Raw genomic sequence first — 17,708 nt, forward strand, 5'->3', positions numbered from 1 at the left:
TCTTTCTCTCTTCTCTCTCTCTCTCTCTCTCTCTCTCTCTCTCTCCCCTCTTTCTCTCGCATTCTCTCGCTCTCTTTTCTTTCTCTCTATTTCTCACCCTGTCTTTTCTCTCTTTCTCTTCTCTCTCTCTCTCTCTCCTCTCCTCTCCCATTCTCCTTTCACCCATTGACCAGCCACGCTTAAAACCATCTGCTTGTTAGAAGGTAAACGATAATAACTCAACTCAGCACTACTCTACTGATGGGCACTGAACTGAAGCTCTCAGCTACGGCTCCAAGTGATTCTACACTTGTTGAAGTCTTGTTCTTTCCACTGAGAACAATGACGTGTGACGTGTGATGTTTTGGAACAGTGCATACCCCGTTCGATGAATAATGTCATCACTCAAGCGAGAGCCATTCATAAAGGTTTAACGAACACAATCAAGAGTTTCTTGTGGAGATGAAATCCGGAGTTTGTGAGTCACCTTTGTAATAGTTTTTCTCCATTGGGTGTAAGCATGCATTTGTCCACCTCTAATACATTACCCTGAACCCAAATGATGCTGGCGGATGATATATTTGAACATGATTACCTTGGTAGTTACATTGAATGGCCTTCCTTTCCTCGCACTTCCTGTACGTTTTGAATGAGAACATGTGCAGGAGGAAGGAGAATCTAATGCTTTTCTTTGCGATCTAGTATGTACTGTTGCACAATAGACTGCTTTCCTCTCTCTGAGTGGCATCAAAAATCAAACCTGTTAGAAATGGAAAGAGGGTATAATTAGAGTTCATTTGGCTTCAGTGAATTGCTCTGATTACTGCACTGTTATTTGTCCACCAAGTTGAAGATAAAGCAAAACAACACTGGAAAATAGAGATTTGACATTTCTGTGGGTCGTGTACTTTAACAGAGACATCCGTTTCCACTTCCTCTCACCAACACTTTATCAGATACAGAGCCCCTATACCATGATGGACATCAGAGGAGGGCAGACTGATATTTCTCAGATGTAGGGGAGACGAGAGAAACGAAGTAACAATTCCTTGAAACAAGAGTGTGTTTGTGTCAAAAAATTGTGTCTGTGAGGTCACCGTCCGTGTGAATCTAAAGATCTTCTCAACACGCGCACAGGTCAACTTTGTGAAGGACCAGCAGGATGCCATCAACAGAAAACTTCACACAGAGTATCTGGCCATAGAGGAAGACATCCTGTCCCTGGGAGTGGAGGTACCTAGGTCTCTCACCATTAGGGTTGCCTAATTCTGATAACTTTCCACAAATTCACAGGTTTTTCCAGAGATTATGATTCCTCGGGATCTTCCAACCGGGATTTCCGGGGGGGGGATTTCAAACATGTTTCAACCCTATCTCTTGCCACACCGTTAGATTGTGCTGCCAACAAATCCAGCCTTAATGTTTCACAATGTCATTTCAAAAGACATAACCGTATTGTCCTTTGCAGGAGAGTTCTACCAAAACTGCAGACTGTCTGGTGCCGGTAGACCAGGTTCCAGAGGAGGTTTTGAATATAGACTGCCCCTACCCTGGACTGACAGCCTCCTTGATCAAGGAGTTCCAATCCTTGTCTGAGAAGTACCAGTCCAGGTTGCAGAGTGTACAGGATCGCCTACAAGGCCTGGATAGGTAAAGAACTGCGCTGATCACAACTATAGTAGTCTCACCCTGAAGGTTGAATCCACTGGGCACAAACTGGTTGAATCAACATTGTTTCCACTTCATAAAAAAAAAAAAAAAGTGAACGTAAAATGACTTTTAATCAACGTGGGAAACTGATTGGATTTGCAACGAAAAAAAGACATCAACGTCAAGGAATGTCAACAATCTTTTTTTTTTCACCTTCTAACCTAAATCCAAGGGTTTAAAAAATGTTTGATTTCGCGTTGAATTCACGTTAGCTGACAACTCAATCTAGACATTGAACGTCTGTGTCCAGCGGGTAGATCCTGCTGAGCTGAAGCAGGGGTTGCTTGATAGCCCGCCATTTTGAATTGATGTCTTGCTCCAAACGAATCAAAGCAAAGCGCCGGTGTTGATGCAGAGAGATCCTGCCGTGTGACTTAATGATAGAGCACAGTGTGGATGTGGAACAAAGAGATGAAAGAGTCAGCTTGGTACCATAGACCTTATACACATAAAACAAGTTTACCCTCCCTAGGGAGGCTGGCTGTTAAAAACAGGTAGTCTTAAGGTTCTGTCAGTCTACCAAACTTGTACGCACAGCAATGTTCTAGAATGTTGGACCGTTTAAGTTCGTACTTTTTTTCCGAATTCTCGGCGCAGCTCGAGCAATTTCTCCAGCTGTCAACATATTCAAATGAATAGAGGACACATACTGGGAGACGCGACGGTTGGGAATTGTGGGGAGGTGCTCGTTCGGGATGTGCGTCCCCCGTGGATGGTGGTCTCAGAGTACCTGTATCACAATGGGAAGCCAGACTGTCGCATCTCAGCGTCTGGGGACTATGATTTATGCTTAACACACCAGGGGGTTGATTACATCAATGCATTCTACTAATCTACTCATACTAATATTCATTTCCATTGATGCTAAACACAGCTACACACAGACAGACAGACAGACAGACACACGCACGCACGCACGCGCACACACAAAAGAAAGCCCCAGATCTTTATCATGCAGACGTTCTTTGGTGAAAATTGAATGTTGACAGGAATGAGACGTTGTGTGGGTGTCACTGTACAACAATTCTCAGCGTGTGCTTTGTTGTGTTTGCAGCAGGTGATCCACACATGTTTCTCTTTGTTCCAGGTTCTGTGGCTGGTCGGCAGATGACCATCTCCGCTTCCAGATGACTGTGAGCCAGTACCCTCCTGATCTGCACAACCACAGAGCCCTTTACATGGACTTGCTGCAAAGACTGTTTCCCCACAGATCCAGACAGGAGCTGGTCAGTAAACAACAGTAACAGCTCTGGATTTACTATGTATGCGTCCCAAATGGCACCCTTTGGGCCCTGGTCAAAAGTATAACCTTTTATGTACATTTTAGTGCACTATAAAGGGAATAGGGTACACTCTCCCCATGGGAGAACCCTTTTTGGTTCCAAGTAAAACACATTTGGGTTCCAAGTACTGTAGAACCATCTATGGAAAGGGTTCTACGTGGAACCCAAACGGGTTCTACCTGGAACCAAAAGAGGTTTTTCAAAGAGTTCTCCTCTGGGGACAGCCAAAGAGCTCTTTTTGGTTCTAGATAGCACCTTTTTTCTAAGCGTGTACCACTTGGGACACAGCCCAGCAAAGTGATTTGTCATCACACCCCTTTACATACACACATACCAAGGGCACGTCCAATGCACACAGCACAGATTGAGAAAAAAACTCACCCAGCCATAAGGTGACTCTGGTTGGTATACAATCAAATGCAATCAAATCAAATGCACTCAAATCAAATGCACTCAAATCAAATGCACTCAAATCAAATGCACTCAAATCAAATGCACTCAAATCAAATGCACTCAAATCAAATGCAATCAAATCAAATGCAATCAAATCAAATGCACTCAAATCAAATGCACTCAAATCAAATGCACTCAAATCAAATGCACTCAAATCAAATGCAATCAAATCAAATGCACTCAAATCAAATGCAATCAAAATCCACTATCTGCAATCGACTGAATACCTGCCTCTCTCTGCCTCTCGACACACATCCTCTCCCAGAGCTCTGAGACTCTCTGTCTCTCCTCTTCATCTCCCTGGTCAGCGTGGTGCTCGTCTAGTAAATTATGTGCTTGGCAGGCTGTAGGATGTGCCGTGCCACCGTCTGTGGACACACCTCAGCCCTCCACTCACATCACTGCCTCCGCTCCCCCGTCACCATGACAACCGCCAAGGACCTCGTCCCCTCCCTCTCCCCCCTCTCTCTCCTTTCCCAGACCTGTTCTCAGATCTGTTCCATTTGGGTGCTACACCTAGGGCCACATTCAGCCTCAAGTGGCTGTGATGAGATAGATCTAGCCATTTCCTCCTGCGCTCTCCCTTTCTCCTCTTCCGGCCCGACAAAACAGAGCCAGAGTCAATGGAGTGCAGACGGCACCTAATACAGCTATTAGTCATAATTACGTTGGCTCAATTCTTATTGGTAATCAGTCCCTTGAGCAAAATGGCCTAACTCATTATTGTGGAGTTTGTTCGGGAAAAAAAGCAGGCTTCTTGCCTCAAGTAATGTTTGGCATTGCCGAACTCTCGTTGACCTCAAACTGATGAAGAAGGATGTCCAGGGGTGAAACATTTTCTCAACGATGAACAGGAAAAACAAGATCATCAGACAGTATAGCTCAGTTATTTCAGCATACTTTTATTCTCGTAATACACGCAAAATGTGAGTAGTACAAACGTAGTTTTATTCTCGTAATATCGAAACACAGTGAATGATGGAACAGTGTTTTCCTCATACTCTGTCTGCTCTATTAGACACAAAGTGAAGCACGGAAATGTTTTACTGCATCGCAGTTGCATGTATTTGGCACATTTGTCCTGTATGTTTATGCTGTTGGAAAACATATGCTGAACAAAAATATAAACCAAACATACAACATTTTCAAAGATTTGACTGAGTTCCAATTCATATAAGGAAATCAGTCAATTGAAATAAATGAATTAGGCCATTAATCTATGGATTTCACATTACTGGGAATACAGATATACCTTAAAACAAAGTAGGTGCGTGGATTAGAAAACCATTCAGTATCTGGTGTGACCACCATTTGTATCATGCAGCGCAACACATCTCCTTCACATAGAGTTGATCAGGCTGTTGATTGTTGCCTGTGGAATGTTTTCCAACTGGCTGTGCGAAGTTGCTGGATATTGGCGGGAAACTGGAACACGCTGTCGTACACGTTGATCCAGAGCATCCCAAACATGCTCAATGGGTGACATGTCTGGTGAGTATGCAGGCCATGGGAGAACTGGGACAGGAATTGTGTACAGATCCTTGCGACATGGGGCCGTGCATTATCATGCTGAAACATGAGGGGATGGCCACGGATGAATGGCATGACAATGGGCCTCAGGATCTCGTCATGGTCTCTCTGTGCATTCAACTTGCCATTGATAAAATGCAATTGGGTTCGTTGTCCATAGCTTATTCCTGCCCATACCTTAACCCCACCGCCACCTTGGGGCACTCTGTTCACAACATTGACATCAGCAAACCGCTCTGGAGGTGGCTTATGGTTGAGAAATTAACATTAATTTCTCTGGCAACAGCTCTGGTGAACATTCCTGCGGTCAGCATGCCAATTGCACGCTCCCTCAAAACTTGAGACATCTGTGGCATTGGGTTGTGTGACAAAAGTGCACAAGGTTCACCTGTGTAATGATCATGCTGTTTAATCAGCTTCTTGATATGCCTCACCTGTTAGGTGGATGGATTATCATGGCAATGGAGAAATTATCACTAACAGGGATGTAAACAAATTTGTGCACAACATTTTTGATGTTGTATGTTTTTTGTGTGTATGGAACATTTCTGGGATCTTTAATTTCAGCTCAATCCATGTCTCAAGGCTTAAAAATCCTTATTTAACCAACCTGTCTCCTCCCCTTCATCTACACTGATTGAAGAGGATTTAACAAGTGACATCACTAATGGATCATAGCTTTCACCTGGATTCACCTTGTCAGTCTATGTCATGGGAAGAGTGTTTTGTGCACTCAGTGTATGTGGCCATTGTCAATTGGCCTATTGTGAACATGAGGATTAGAGAAGTCATGACCGATACTACTCACTATTGAGCCAGTTGAAAATCTAGTTGAGCTAGTTAGCAACAACCAAAAAATGTCAGAGCGGAAGACAGTCGTTGTACCATGGTTAATAGAGCTCCGTTCAACTACTCTCCCATTCCATCTGCATGCAATCATTTTCTGGAGATTCATTTTGGATGATTGTAAGCTATTGTCCATCACCTTGCGATTCATGCAAATGTGATGAGAGATAAGGGAGTATTGTTTGATCATAGCAGGGCAGTTGGAGACAAATGGAACGGTCAACGTGGATGTTCTGTCCACAGCGGCCCAGTCAAAGCTTTGATATTAAAATCTGTTTTGTATCCTCTGTAGCACACTTTACCTGCGCTGTATGTGGCGAACAGTTTGCCACCTCTTTCAGGCCTACTTCAGAAAGGAAACAGGAAGAAAGGAGTGCAGAGCTGTAAAATAAAAAGGGCCATCCTGCTGCTTTGATTACGTAGCCTTTTGATTCATCTTAGTTGTTTTAAAAGCACAGCTACATGAATTGAACCATTGTGACAAAAGGCTCTGTTCTTTCTATAATTGTCTCTTTTGTGAAATAATTGCAGTTTTACAGTTTTTCGTCTCTTAAGAAATGTTTCACTTGAAAGGGAGCATGGTGTTATGAATGTGATTGGCTAATGGTTGGTCTTTGTTTGACCTTTGACCTTGTTCTGCACTTTCTTCTGAAAGATCGACTGACTCTGGACACTTGGACAGTGCACTTTTGATCAATTATAACAATCACTTCTACCTTGAAAAAAAGTATTTATATAGTATTCATACCCCTTGACTTAGTCCACATTTTGTTGTATTACAGCCTGAATTCAAAATAGATGAAATATATTGTTTTTCTCACCCATCTAGTCACAATAAACCATAATCACAAAGTGAAAACAGTTTTTTTTAGAAATTGTTGGAAATGTAAAAAAAAAAAAAGAAATACAGAAGTATCTCATTTACATACAGTAAGTATTCACACCCCTGAGTTAATACATGTTAGAATCACCTTTGGCAGTGATTACACCTGTTAGTCTTTCTGAGTAAGTCTCTAAGAGCTTTGCATAACTGGATTATACAATATTTGCTCATTCATTTTTTTAAATTCTTCAATCACTTGTCAAGTTGGTTGTTGATCATTGCTAGACAGCCATTTTCAAGTCTTTCCATAGATTTTCAAGCTGATTTAAGTTAAAACTGTAACTAGGCCCCTCAGGAACATTCAATGTTGTCTTGGTAAGCAACTCCAGTGTATATTTGGCCTTGTGTTTTAGGTTATTCTCCTGCTGAAAGGTGAATTTATCTCCCAGTGTCTGGTGGAAAGCAGACTGAACCAGGTTTTCCTCTAGGATTTTGCCTGTGCTTAGCTCTATTCCATTTATTTTTATCCTAAAAAAAAAACTCCCCAGTCCTTGTTGATGACAGGCATACATATAACATTATGCAGCCAGCACTGTTCTTGAAAATATGAAGTGGTACTCAGTGAGGTGTTGTGTTGGATTTGCCCCAAACATGATGCTCTATTCAGGACATAAAGTTTGCACACAGGATGCATGTTTTGTAATATTTTGATTTTGTACAGGCTTCCTTCTTTTCACTCTGTCATTTAGGTTAGTATTGTGGAGTAACTACAATGTTGTCAATCCATCCTCAGTTTTCTCCTAATCACAGCCATTCAACTCTGTAACTGTTTTAAAGTCCCCATTAGCCTCATAGTGAAAACCCTGAGCGGTTTCCTTCCTCTTCGGCATCTGAGTTAGGAAGGACGCCTGTACCTTTATCGTGACTGGGCGTATTGATACACCATCCAAAGTGTAATTAATAACTTCAACATGCTCGAAGGGATATTCAATGTATGTTTAAAGATTTTTTTAAAATCTACCAATAGGTGCCCTTCTTTGTGAGGCATTGGAAAACCTCCCTGGTCTTTGGGGTTGAGTCTGTGTTTGAAATTCCCTGCTCGACTGCAGGACCTTACAGATAATTGTATGTGTGGGGTACAGAGATGAGGTAATAAAAAGCATGAGTTGACGCACAACCAGAGAAAATTATTTAGTGTAGAGGTGCTAGAGGTAATTGTGAATAAACTGTAAGCTATAACAAACAAACAAAAATGCCTACGTAACCTGGTTCAAGCATTCATGACATTACCCTGAAGAAGGCACAGTGATGCCGAGACGTTGGTGGTTTACTCAATAAATGACTGGGAGTTTATACATAGAGTGTGCGACTCTCTTTGTTTTTATAACCTACAGAGACAAGGTCTTTTCTTTTTATGTTAAACACTATCAATTGTAAAAAGTCCACTTTGACATTATGGGGCATCGTGTGTAGGCCACTAAAGACAATGACACAAAATCCCAATTGATTACATTTGAATTCAGGCTGCTATACAACAAAATGTGGAAAATGGTCAAGGGGTGTGAATACTTTCTCAAGGCACTGCAGCTTTATTCTCATAATGTATAAAGACAGGGAGTGCTAGAACAGTGTGTTCCTCATACTCGTTTTGCTCCATTAGACATACAATTGAATCACATACATTTTTTACTGCATTCCAGCTGTGTGTTGTTGGCACATTTGCCCTTTGTCTGTATGTTGTTGGAAAACATCATTCCCTGAGCTCATCCACAGACATACTGTATGCAGCCATTGTAAATTGGCCTATTGTGGACATGAGGATTAGAGAAGTCATGACCGCTACTACTCACTGTTGAGCCAGTTGAAAATTTAGTTGAGCTAGTTAGCAACAACCAAAAAATGTCAGAGCGGAAGACAGTCGTTGTACCATGGTTAATAGAGCTCCGTTCAACTACTCTCCCATTCCATCTGCATGCAATCATTTTCTGGAGATTTATTTTGGATGATTGTAAGCTATTGTCCATCACCTTGCGATTCATGCAAATGTGATGAGAGATAAGGGAGTATTGTTTGATCATAGCAGGGCAGAGCAGTTGGAGACATATGGAACGGTCAACGTGGATGTTCTGTCCACAGCGGCCCAGTCAAAGCTTTGATATTAAAATCTGTTGTGTATCCTCTGTAGCACACTTTACCTGCGCTGTATGTGGCGAACAGTTTGCCACCTCTTTCAGGCCTACTTCAGAAAGGAAACAGGAAGAAAGGAGTGCAGAGCTGTAAAATAAAAAGGGCCATCCTGCTGCTTTGATTACGTAGCTTTTTGATTCATCTTAGTTGTTTTAAAAGCACAGCTACATGAATTGAACCATTGAGACAAAGGGCTCTTTCGGCAATCTTTTTGACAGTTTTTTCAGCCCTAAGAAATTTTTCACTTGAAACGGAGGATGGCGTGTTGTGTGATTGTGATTGGCTAATGTTTGGTCTATCAAAGACCTTTGACCCTCGACCTTGATCTGCACCTTTTCTGAGTGAGTGACTATCTGGACACTTGGGCAGTGCACTTTTGATCAATTCTAACAATCACTTCTACCCTGACCTCTATTCAAGTTGCACGTTCAGGTCACTGTCCCTGTCCTCACCAATGGACACGCCGAGACACTTGATATGCAAATGCGGTAGGTGATTTCAAACCTAGAATCATGAGGATTATCAGTGCCATGGATGCTGAGGTTTAACAGACTGCACTATGACCCCTAGTGGACATAGCTGGTGAATGTTTCCGTTTCCAGTGGCCACGGTCAGAGGTCAATTGTCTGCTATTGCCATTCAATGGAGCTACCCAATGATGTTCCTTGGTATTTATGGATTAAATGTAGGTTTTCTAGTGGCTTGGGGGATCTGTCTCTATTTTTTCATCGTTGTATGGCCGCTCTGCCCTCACACTTATAACTGAGGCTCTGCAGGGGTTTGTCAGTCAGCAGCTGAATTAATACTGATGTACAGCTTTAAGAATCCTTACAGAATGTGAGCGCATACACACACACACACACACACACACAGACACACGTACATGCACACACATGAACGCATAGGCGTGCACACACACACACACACACACACACACACACACACACAAATTCCCCAAAGAGGGACGGAGAAATAAACAGAGAGAGAGAGAGAGACAGAGAAGGGAAAAGGATGATGGATCTTCTTCAAGTTGTAAAGTTATGCGTTAATAAACAAGCTGTGCTCAGGCTGCCTCTGGCACAGCGGCGTATGTCCCATTGGCAGATCTGTCAGCTCGCTCACGTTCAATAAAAACAGTCAGCAGCCTAATGCCGTCACACCGTCAGTTAGCCACTATTAGTCCATAGATGAATGGAATTCCCTCTGTTCCAATAAGGTAGCCAAGTGAAGCTGCCTCTGTGTGATTGCTGCCACAATGATGAATCGCTATATACGCCCCCCGTATGCAAAACGCTGGAAAGGAAAAGGTCCATTGAACACCACTTATCTAAACCAATATCAAGGCCCGGGTGTTACTCTGTAGTATCTGTGTAGCTGCTTTAGCATGACAGTCTGATCTAATGTATCAATACAGGTTTGCATGTTGCTATGTCGCCCACAGCATATGCTCTGCTATATATGTTGTTGCATATTATATGCTACGTATTACTTATATGTCACTACGACCAAACTCGTGCATCCCGTCTAACGGCACTATTGTATTGTATCAGGAAATATCGCTACATAAGCCTGGCAAAAAAGGTCCCCGTGGCAAAAGAGGTTTCTAACCTCAAGGGTATTTGACTGGTAAAATGAAGGTTCTTGAAACCTAGAATAGAAAACACTGCAGCGAAACCTGTTCTGTGTTATGTTATGGTTGTATTTGTATCTCCATGGTGACTTGTTGTAGATGGACCACGAGCGGCGCTGGGACTGGCAGCGCTTCACCCAGACCCAGATGCATGTGGTGGCCCAGAGTTGGCAGCGGGATCGGGCTGACCTGATGTTTAAAGCCCTGGTGACCCTTGAGGAGGCCAGGCAGACCCATCGGGAGGAGCTGGCCCTCCACACAGACCGCAAGCACCAGCAGGACATCTGCTCCCGCCTCAGTGACAAGGTAGAGATACATGCAGTACACTGAAATGGCATCCTATATTCTGAAATGGCATCCTATGTCTGAAATTACATCCTGTGTCTGAAATGGCATCCTATGTCTGAAATGGCATCCTATGTCTGAAATTACATTGTGTTTCTGAAATGGCATCCTATGTCTGAAATTACATCCTATGTCTGAAATGGCATCCTTTGTCTGAAATTACATCCTATGTCTGAAATGGCATCCTATGTCTGAAATTACATCCTGTTTCTGAAATGGCATCCTATGTCTGAAATTACATCCTATGTCTGAAATGGCATCCTATGTCTGAAATTACATCCTATGTCTCAAATGGCATCCTTTGTCCGAAATGGCATCCTATCTGAAATGACATCCTGTTTCTGAAATGACATCCTATGTCTGAAATGGCATCCTATGTCTGAAATTACATCGTGTTTCTGAAATGGCATCCTATGTCTGAAATTAAATCCTATGTCTGAAATGGCATCCTTTGTCTGAAATTACATCCTATGTCTGAAATGGCATCCTATGTCTGAAATGGCATCCTATGTCTGAAATTACATCCTGTTTCTGAAATGGCATCCTATGTCTGAAATTACATCCTATGTCTGAAATGGCATCCTATGTCTGAAATTACATCCTATGTCTGAAATGGCATCCTATGTCCGAAATGACATCCTGTTTTTGAAGTGGCATCCTATGTCTGAAATGGCATCCTATGTCTTAAATTACATCCTGTTTTTGAAGTGGCATCCTGTGTCTGAAATGGCATCCTATGTCTGAATTGGCATCCTATTGTCTATATAGTGCACTATTTTGACCAGAGTCCGCAGCAAAAGTAGTGCACTACTTAGGGAATAGATTGCCATTTGGGACACACACCTCTGTCTGACTGTGTAGAAGACCTCCACTAAGGAGGCAGCTAATGCCTACACGACTTTCAAAATCCTAATATCGCCGAGACTGTTTTTCATGTTGTTTTTTTGTCTTGCCAACGTAGTGGTGCGCACACTTAACGATCTGGCACTGAACAGTCACACAAGATTCTTTACTTGGTCGTGAGGATTATTGATACCACACTGTATTGCGAAAACAATGATGTGATGAGAATGTTTGGACTCCCGAGTGGTGTAGCGGTCTAAGGCACTGCATCTCAGTGCTAGAGGCGTCACTACAGATCCTGGTTCGATTCCAGGCTGTATCACATCCAGGCCATGATTGGGAGTCCCATAGGGTGGCGCACAATTGGCCCAGCATCGTTAGGGTTTGGTCGTGGTAGGCCGTCATTGTAAATAAGAATTTGTTCTTAACTGACTTGCCTAGTTAAATTAAAATAGATAGAATGCAGGCTCAAAAAAGTTTTCAGTCAGACATTCATGCTTGCCATACAGAGTTGAAATTCCTTGCCAATATTTTGAATTGAATAACATTGCTTGTGAACTTCAGAGCTGTAACGATTTGACACTTTGGCTTTACAAACGCGCACTGGTAGTCATCGCTCCTGCTTGAGAGTAGACATTCTGGGTGATGGGATACAGCGTCATCATCTCACCCGCTCCTTCTCTGGAGAACTCTTATTGGCTATTGCTGATCACCGTTCTCAAAACTTGACAAAATCAAACATGTTCTAAAATATCATGACATCTGGGACTGCTCACATACAAAATCAGTAGCCATCAGATTGAGTCTCAGTCCCGCTCACACATTAAACGAGTGTCGGTGACGGCCACATGCCCCGAGTAGGCAACGACAAAGGGATTTTGTTCCGATCTCAAAAACTTGTCTGGGACAGCCAAATCGGGGCTAACATTGTGTAGTGTACACCAGACTTTACTCAACTCTCACTCACTGACATTTCCTCTTGCCAGCTAGCTTCTCATGCTCGGTTCGGGATGGCACTAGTGATGGGCTGTGAACGCTAACAAGCTAATAAGGACAGCCTTGTCTCGCCGACATGTTGTAACTGTATTGGAGGGTTTGTTCGATTCACTCAAAAAGCAAGTTGCGTACATGGAAAAAGTCCCCCACTCTTGCAGTGTGTCATCCTAGAAAGGTTTTCTTGTCAATTAACTGATGAACAAGTTCTGTTTCGTTTATCTAGCCGTCTATAGCATAGCTGATGTTTTTTATAAGCGGTTTGGAGATTTGTTTAACCACAGCTAATTAGATAACAGTAAGGACTGACCTCATGTTGGTGGCTTCCCACTCTTTGTGGTCATGTACATGTGTTTACACAGATAACATGACCTGATCTGGCATGTCTGTGGCCCATACCATACATCAGAAACAAAAACATACATACAGTGCCTTCGTAAAGCATTCAGACTTTTTCCACATTTTGTTACGTTTACAGCCTTATTCTATAATTGATTAAATCGTTTTTTTCCCCCCTCATCAATCTGCACACAATACCCCGCCCATAATGACAAAGCCAAAACATTTATTTTTGCGCAAATGTATTACAAATGTATTACAAATGTATTACAAATGTATTACAAATAAAAAACTGAAATATCACATTTACATTCAGACCCTTGGCACACCTGTATTTAGGGAGTTTCTCCCATTGTTCCCTGCAGATCCTCTCAAGCTCTGTCAGGCTGGATGGAGAGTGTCACTGCACAGCTATTTTCAGGTCTCTCCAGAGATGTTTGATCGGCTTAATATCCGGGCTCTGGCTGGGCCACTGAAGGACATTCAGAGACCTGTCTCGAAGGAACTCCTGCGTTGTCTTGGCTGTGTGCATTAGGTCATTGTCCTGTTGGAAGGTTAACCTTCGCCCCTGTCTGAAGTCCTGAGCTCTTTGGAGCTATTTTTTTGTACTTTACTCCTTTCATCTTTACCTCAATCCTGACTAGTCTCCCAGTCCCTGCCGCTGAAAAACATCCCCACAGCATGATGTATGCCACCACCATGCTTCACCGTAGGGATTGTGCCAGGTTTCCTCAAGATGTGATGCTTGGCATTTAGGCCAAAGAGTTCAATCTTGGTTTCATCAGATCAGAGAATCTTGTTTCTCATGTTCTGAGAGTCTTTAGGTACCTTTTGACAAACTCCAAGCCGGCTGTCATGTGCCTTTTACTGAGGAGTGTCTTCCGTCTGGCCACTCTACCATAAAGACCTGATTGGTAGTGCTGCAGAGATGGTTGTCCTTCTGGAGAAAATAAAAGTCTCCCATCTCCACAGAGGAACTCTAGAGCTCTGTCAGAGTGACCATCGGGTTCTTGGTCACCTCCCTGGCCAAGGCCCTTCTCCCCTGATTGCTCAGTTTGGCCGGGCAACCAGCTCTAGGAAGAGGCTTGGTGGTTCCAAACTTCTTCCATTTAAGAATGATGGAGGCCACTGTGTTCTTGGGGACCTTCAATGCTGCAGAAATACTTTGGTACCCTTCCCCAGTTTTGGTACCCTTTGCATCGACACAATCCTGTCTCAGAGCTCTACGGACTATTCCTTCGATCTCATGGCTTGGTTTTTGGTCTGACGTGCACTGTGAACTGTGGGACCTTATCTAGACATGTGTGTGCCTTTCCAAATCATGTCCAATCAATTGAATTTACCACAGGTGGACTCCAAACAAGTTGTAGAAACATCTAAAGGATGGTCAATGGCAACAGGATGCACATGAGCTTAATTTTGAGTCTCATAGCAAAAGGTCTGAATACTTATGTTTTAATTCTTTTATACATTTGCTAAAAAAAAGTTTTTGTTTTGTCATTATGGGGTGTTGTGTGTAGATCACTGAGGACCTTGTTTTATTTGATCCATTATAGAATAAGGCTGTAACGTAACAAAATGTGGAAAAAGTCAAGGGGTCTGAATACTTTCCGAAGGCACTGTAGATGACCATGTCATAACATCCCTAAACACAATACATTCAATTACACAAATGGCCCATATAGAGAAATTGCCCACGTACAGTGAAAATAACAGACCTAGGCTTTTCCACATTTAGTTGTGTTACAGCCTGAATTTAAAATGGATTCAATTGAGATTTTGTGTCACTGGCCTACACGCAGAACACCATAACATAAATGTGGAATTCTGTATATATACGCTACCATTTAAACGTTTGGAGTCACTTAGAAATGTCCTTGTTTTTTAAAGAAAAGTAAATTATTTATCCGTTAAAATAACATCAAATTGATCAGAAATACAGTGTAGACATTGTTAATGTTGTAAATGACTATTGTAGCTGGAAGCGGCAGATTTGTAATGGAATATCTACATAGGCGTACAGAGGCCCATTATCGGCAACCATCACTCCTGTGTTCCAATGACATGTTGTGTTAGCTAATCCAAGTTTATAATTTTAAAAGGCTAATTGATCATTAGAAAACCCTTTTGCAATTATGTTAGCACAGCTGAAAACTGTTGTTCTGATTAAAGAAGCAATGAAACTGGCCTTTTTTAGACTAGTTCAGTATCTGGAGCATCAGCATTTGTGGGTTCGATTACAGGCTCAAAATGGCCAGAAACAAAGGCCTTTCTTCTGAAACTCAGTCAGTCTACTCTTGTTCAGAGAAATGAAGGCTATTCCATGCGAGAAGTTGCCAAGAAATTGAAGATCTTGTACAACGCTGTGTACTACTCCCTTCACAGAACAGTGCAAACTGGCTCTAACCAGAATAAAAAGCGGAATCGGAGGCCCCGGTGCACATCTGAGAATGAGGACAAGTACATTAGAGTGTCTGAGTGGCAGCTTCATTAAATAGTACCCTCAAAACACCAGTCTCAACGTCAACAGTGAAGAGGCGACTCTGGGATGTTGGCCTTCTAGGCAGAGTTGCAAGGAAAAAGCCATATCTCAGACTGGCCAATTAAAATAAAAGATTAAGATGGGCAAAAGAACACAGACACTGGATAGAGGAACACTACCTAGAAGGCCAGCATCCCGGAGTCGCCTCTTAACTGTTGACGTTGAGACTGTTGTTTGTGGGTACTATTTAATAAAGCTGCGTAATGTTTGCACAATCCAGGTTTGGACATTTCTTAGATTTATTTATTTATTTATTTTTATTTCACCTTTATTTAACCAGATAGGCCAGTTGAGAACAAGTTCTTATTTACAACTGCGACCTGGTCAAGATAAAGCAAAGCAGTGTGACACAAACACAGTTACACATGGAATAAACAAACGTACAGTCAATAACACAATAGAAAAGTGAGTGCAAATAAAGTAAGATTAGGGAGGTAAGGCAATAAATAGGCCATAGTAGCAAAATAATTACAATTTAGCATTAACACTGGAGTGATAGATGGGGTGTAAAGGAGCAACAAAAAAAATAACAATATGGGGATGAGGTAGTTGGGTGGGCTATTTACAGATGTGCTATGTACAGCTGCAATGATCTGTAAGCTGCTCTGACAGCTGATGCTTAAAGTTAGTGAGGGAGATGTGAGTCTCCAGATTTTTGCAATTTGTTCCAGTCATTGGCAGCAGAGAACTGGTGACCAGTGAAATATACATTCTGGAGCGCGTGCTACGGGTGGGTGCTGCTATGGTGACCAGTGAGCTGAGATAAGGCAGGGCTTTACCTAGCAAAGACTTATAGATGACCTGGAGCCAGTGGATTTGGCGACGAATATGAAGCGAGGGCCAGCCAACGAGAGCATACAGGTCGCAGTGGTGGGTATGTATGGGGTTTTGGTGACAAAACGGATGGCACTGTGATAGACTGCATCCAATTTGCTGAGTAGAGTATTGGAGTCTATTTTGTAAATGACGTCGCTGAAATCAAGGATTGGTAGGATAGTCAGTTTTACGAGGGTATGTTTGGCAGCATGAGTGAAGGATGCTTTGTTGTGAAATAGGAAGCCGATTCTAGATTTAATTTTGGATTGGAGATGCTTAATGTGAGTCTTGAAGGAGAGTTTACAGTCTAACCAGAAACCTAGGTATTTGTAGTTGTCCACGTATTCTAAGTCAGAACCGTCCAGAGTAGTTCTGAGAGAGCATGCATTTACGTAGTTTTACTTGCATTTATGAGCAGTTGGAGGCCACAGAAGGAGAGTTGTATAGCATAGAGGCTCGTCTGGAGGTGTGTTAACACAGTGTCCAAAGAAGGGCCAGATGTATACAGAATGGTGTCGTCTGAGTAGAGGTGGAACAGAGAATCACCAGCAGCAAGAGCGACATCATTGATGTATACAGAGAAAAGAGTCGGCCCGAGAATTGAAACTTGTTGCACCCCCATAGAGACTGCCAGAGGTCCCGGACAACAGGCCCTCCGATTTGACACACTGAACACTGTCTGAGAAGTAGCTGGTGTACCAGGCGAGGCAGTCATTTGAGAAACCATGGCTGTTTAGTCTGCCGATAAGAATGCAGTGATTGACAGAGTCGAAAGCCTTGGCCAGGTCAATGAATACGGCTGCACAGTATTGTCTTTTATTGATGGCGGTTATGATATCGTTTAGAACCTTGAGCGTAGCTGAGGTGACCAGTTCGGAAACCAGATTTCATAGCGGAGAAGGTACGGTGGGATTCGAAATGGTCGGTGATCTGTTTGTTAACTTGGCTTTCGAAGACTTTAGAAAGGCAGGGTAGGATAGATATAGGTCTATAACAGTTTGGGTCTAGAGTGTCTCCCCATTGAAGAGGGGGATGACCGCCACAGCTTTCCAATCTTTAGGGATCTCAGACGATACGAACGAGAGGTTGAACAGGCTAGTAATAGGGGTTGCAACAATTGCGGCGGATAATTTTAGAAAGAGAGGGTCCAGATTGTCTAGCCCAGCTGATTTGTAAGGGTCCAGATTTTGCAGCACTTACCCAGAAATTCTCACAGCTGTAATCGCTGCCAAAGGTGCTTCTACTAAGTATTGAGTCAGGGGTGTGAATAGTTATGTAAATGAGATATTTCTGTATTTCATTTTTCAATACATTTGCAAACATTTCCAAAAACACGTTTTCAGGTTGTCATTATACGGTATTGTGTGTAGATGGTCGAGAGTGAAAAAA

General features: G+C 42.6%; 1 protein-coding gene across 1 annotated transcript in view; it reads left to right on the forward strand.

Annotated features, from left to right (window-relative positions):
* The window catches only part of LOC110501515 (coiled-coil domain-containing protein 148), a 47,598-nt gene that overhangs the window by 10,766 nt on the left and 19,124 nt on the right, over positions 1-17,708 (forward strand). The window contains exons 7-10 of the mRNA XM_036958887.1: positions 1,117-1,212; positions 1,448-1,629; positions 2,777-2,915; positions 10,541-10,747. Coding sequence (XP_036814782.1) covers positions 1,117-1,212; positions 1,448-1,629; positions 2,777-2,915; positions 10,541-10,747 — 624 coding nt within the window. The remainder of the gene's footprint in view (positions 1-1,116; positions 1,213-1,447; positions 1,630-2,776; positions 2,916-10,540; positions 10,748-17,708) is intronic.

The sequence above is a fragment of the Oncorhynchus mykiss genome, chromosome 22 (assembly GCF_013265735.2).
Source record: "Oncorhynchus mykiss isolate Arlee chromosome 22, USDA_OmykA_1.1, whole genome shotgun sequence".
Classification (NCBI taxonomy): domain Eukaryota; kingdom Metazoa; phylum Chordata; class Actinopteri; order Salmoniformes; family Salmonidae; genus Oncorhynchus; species Oncorhynchus mykiss.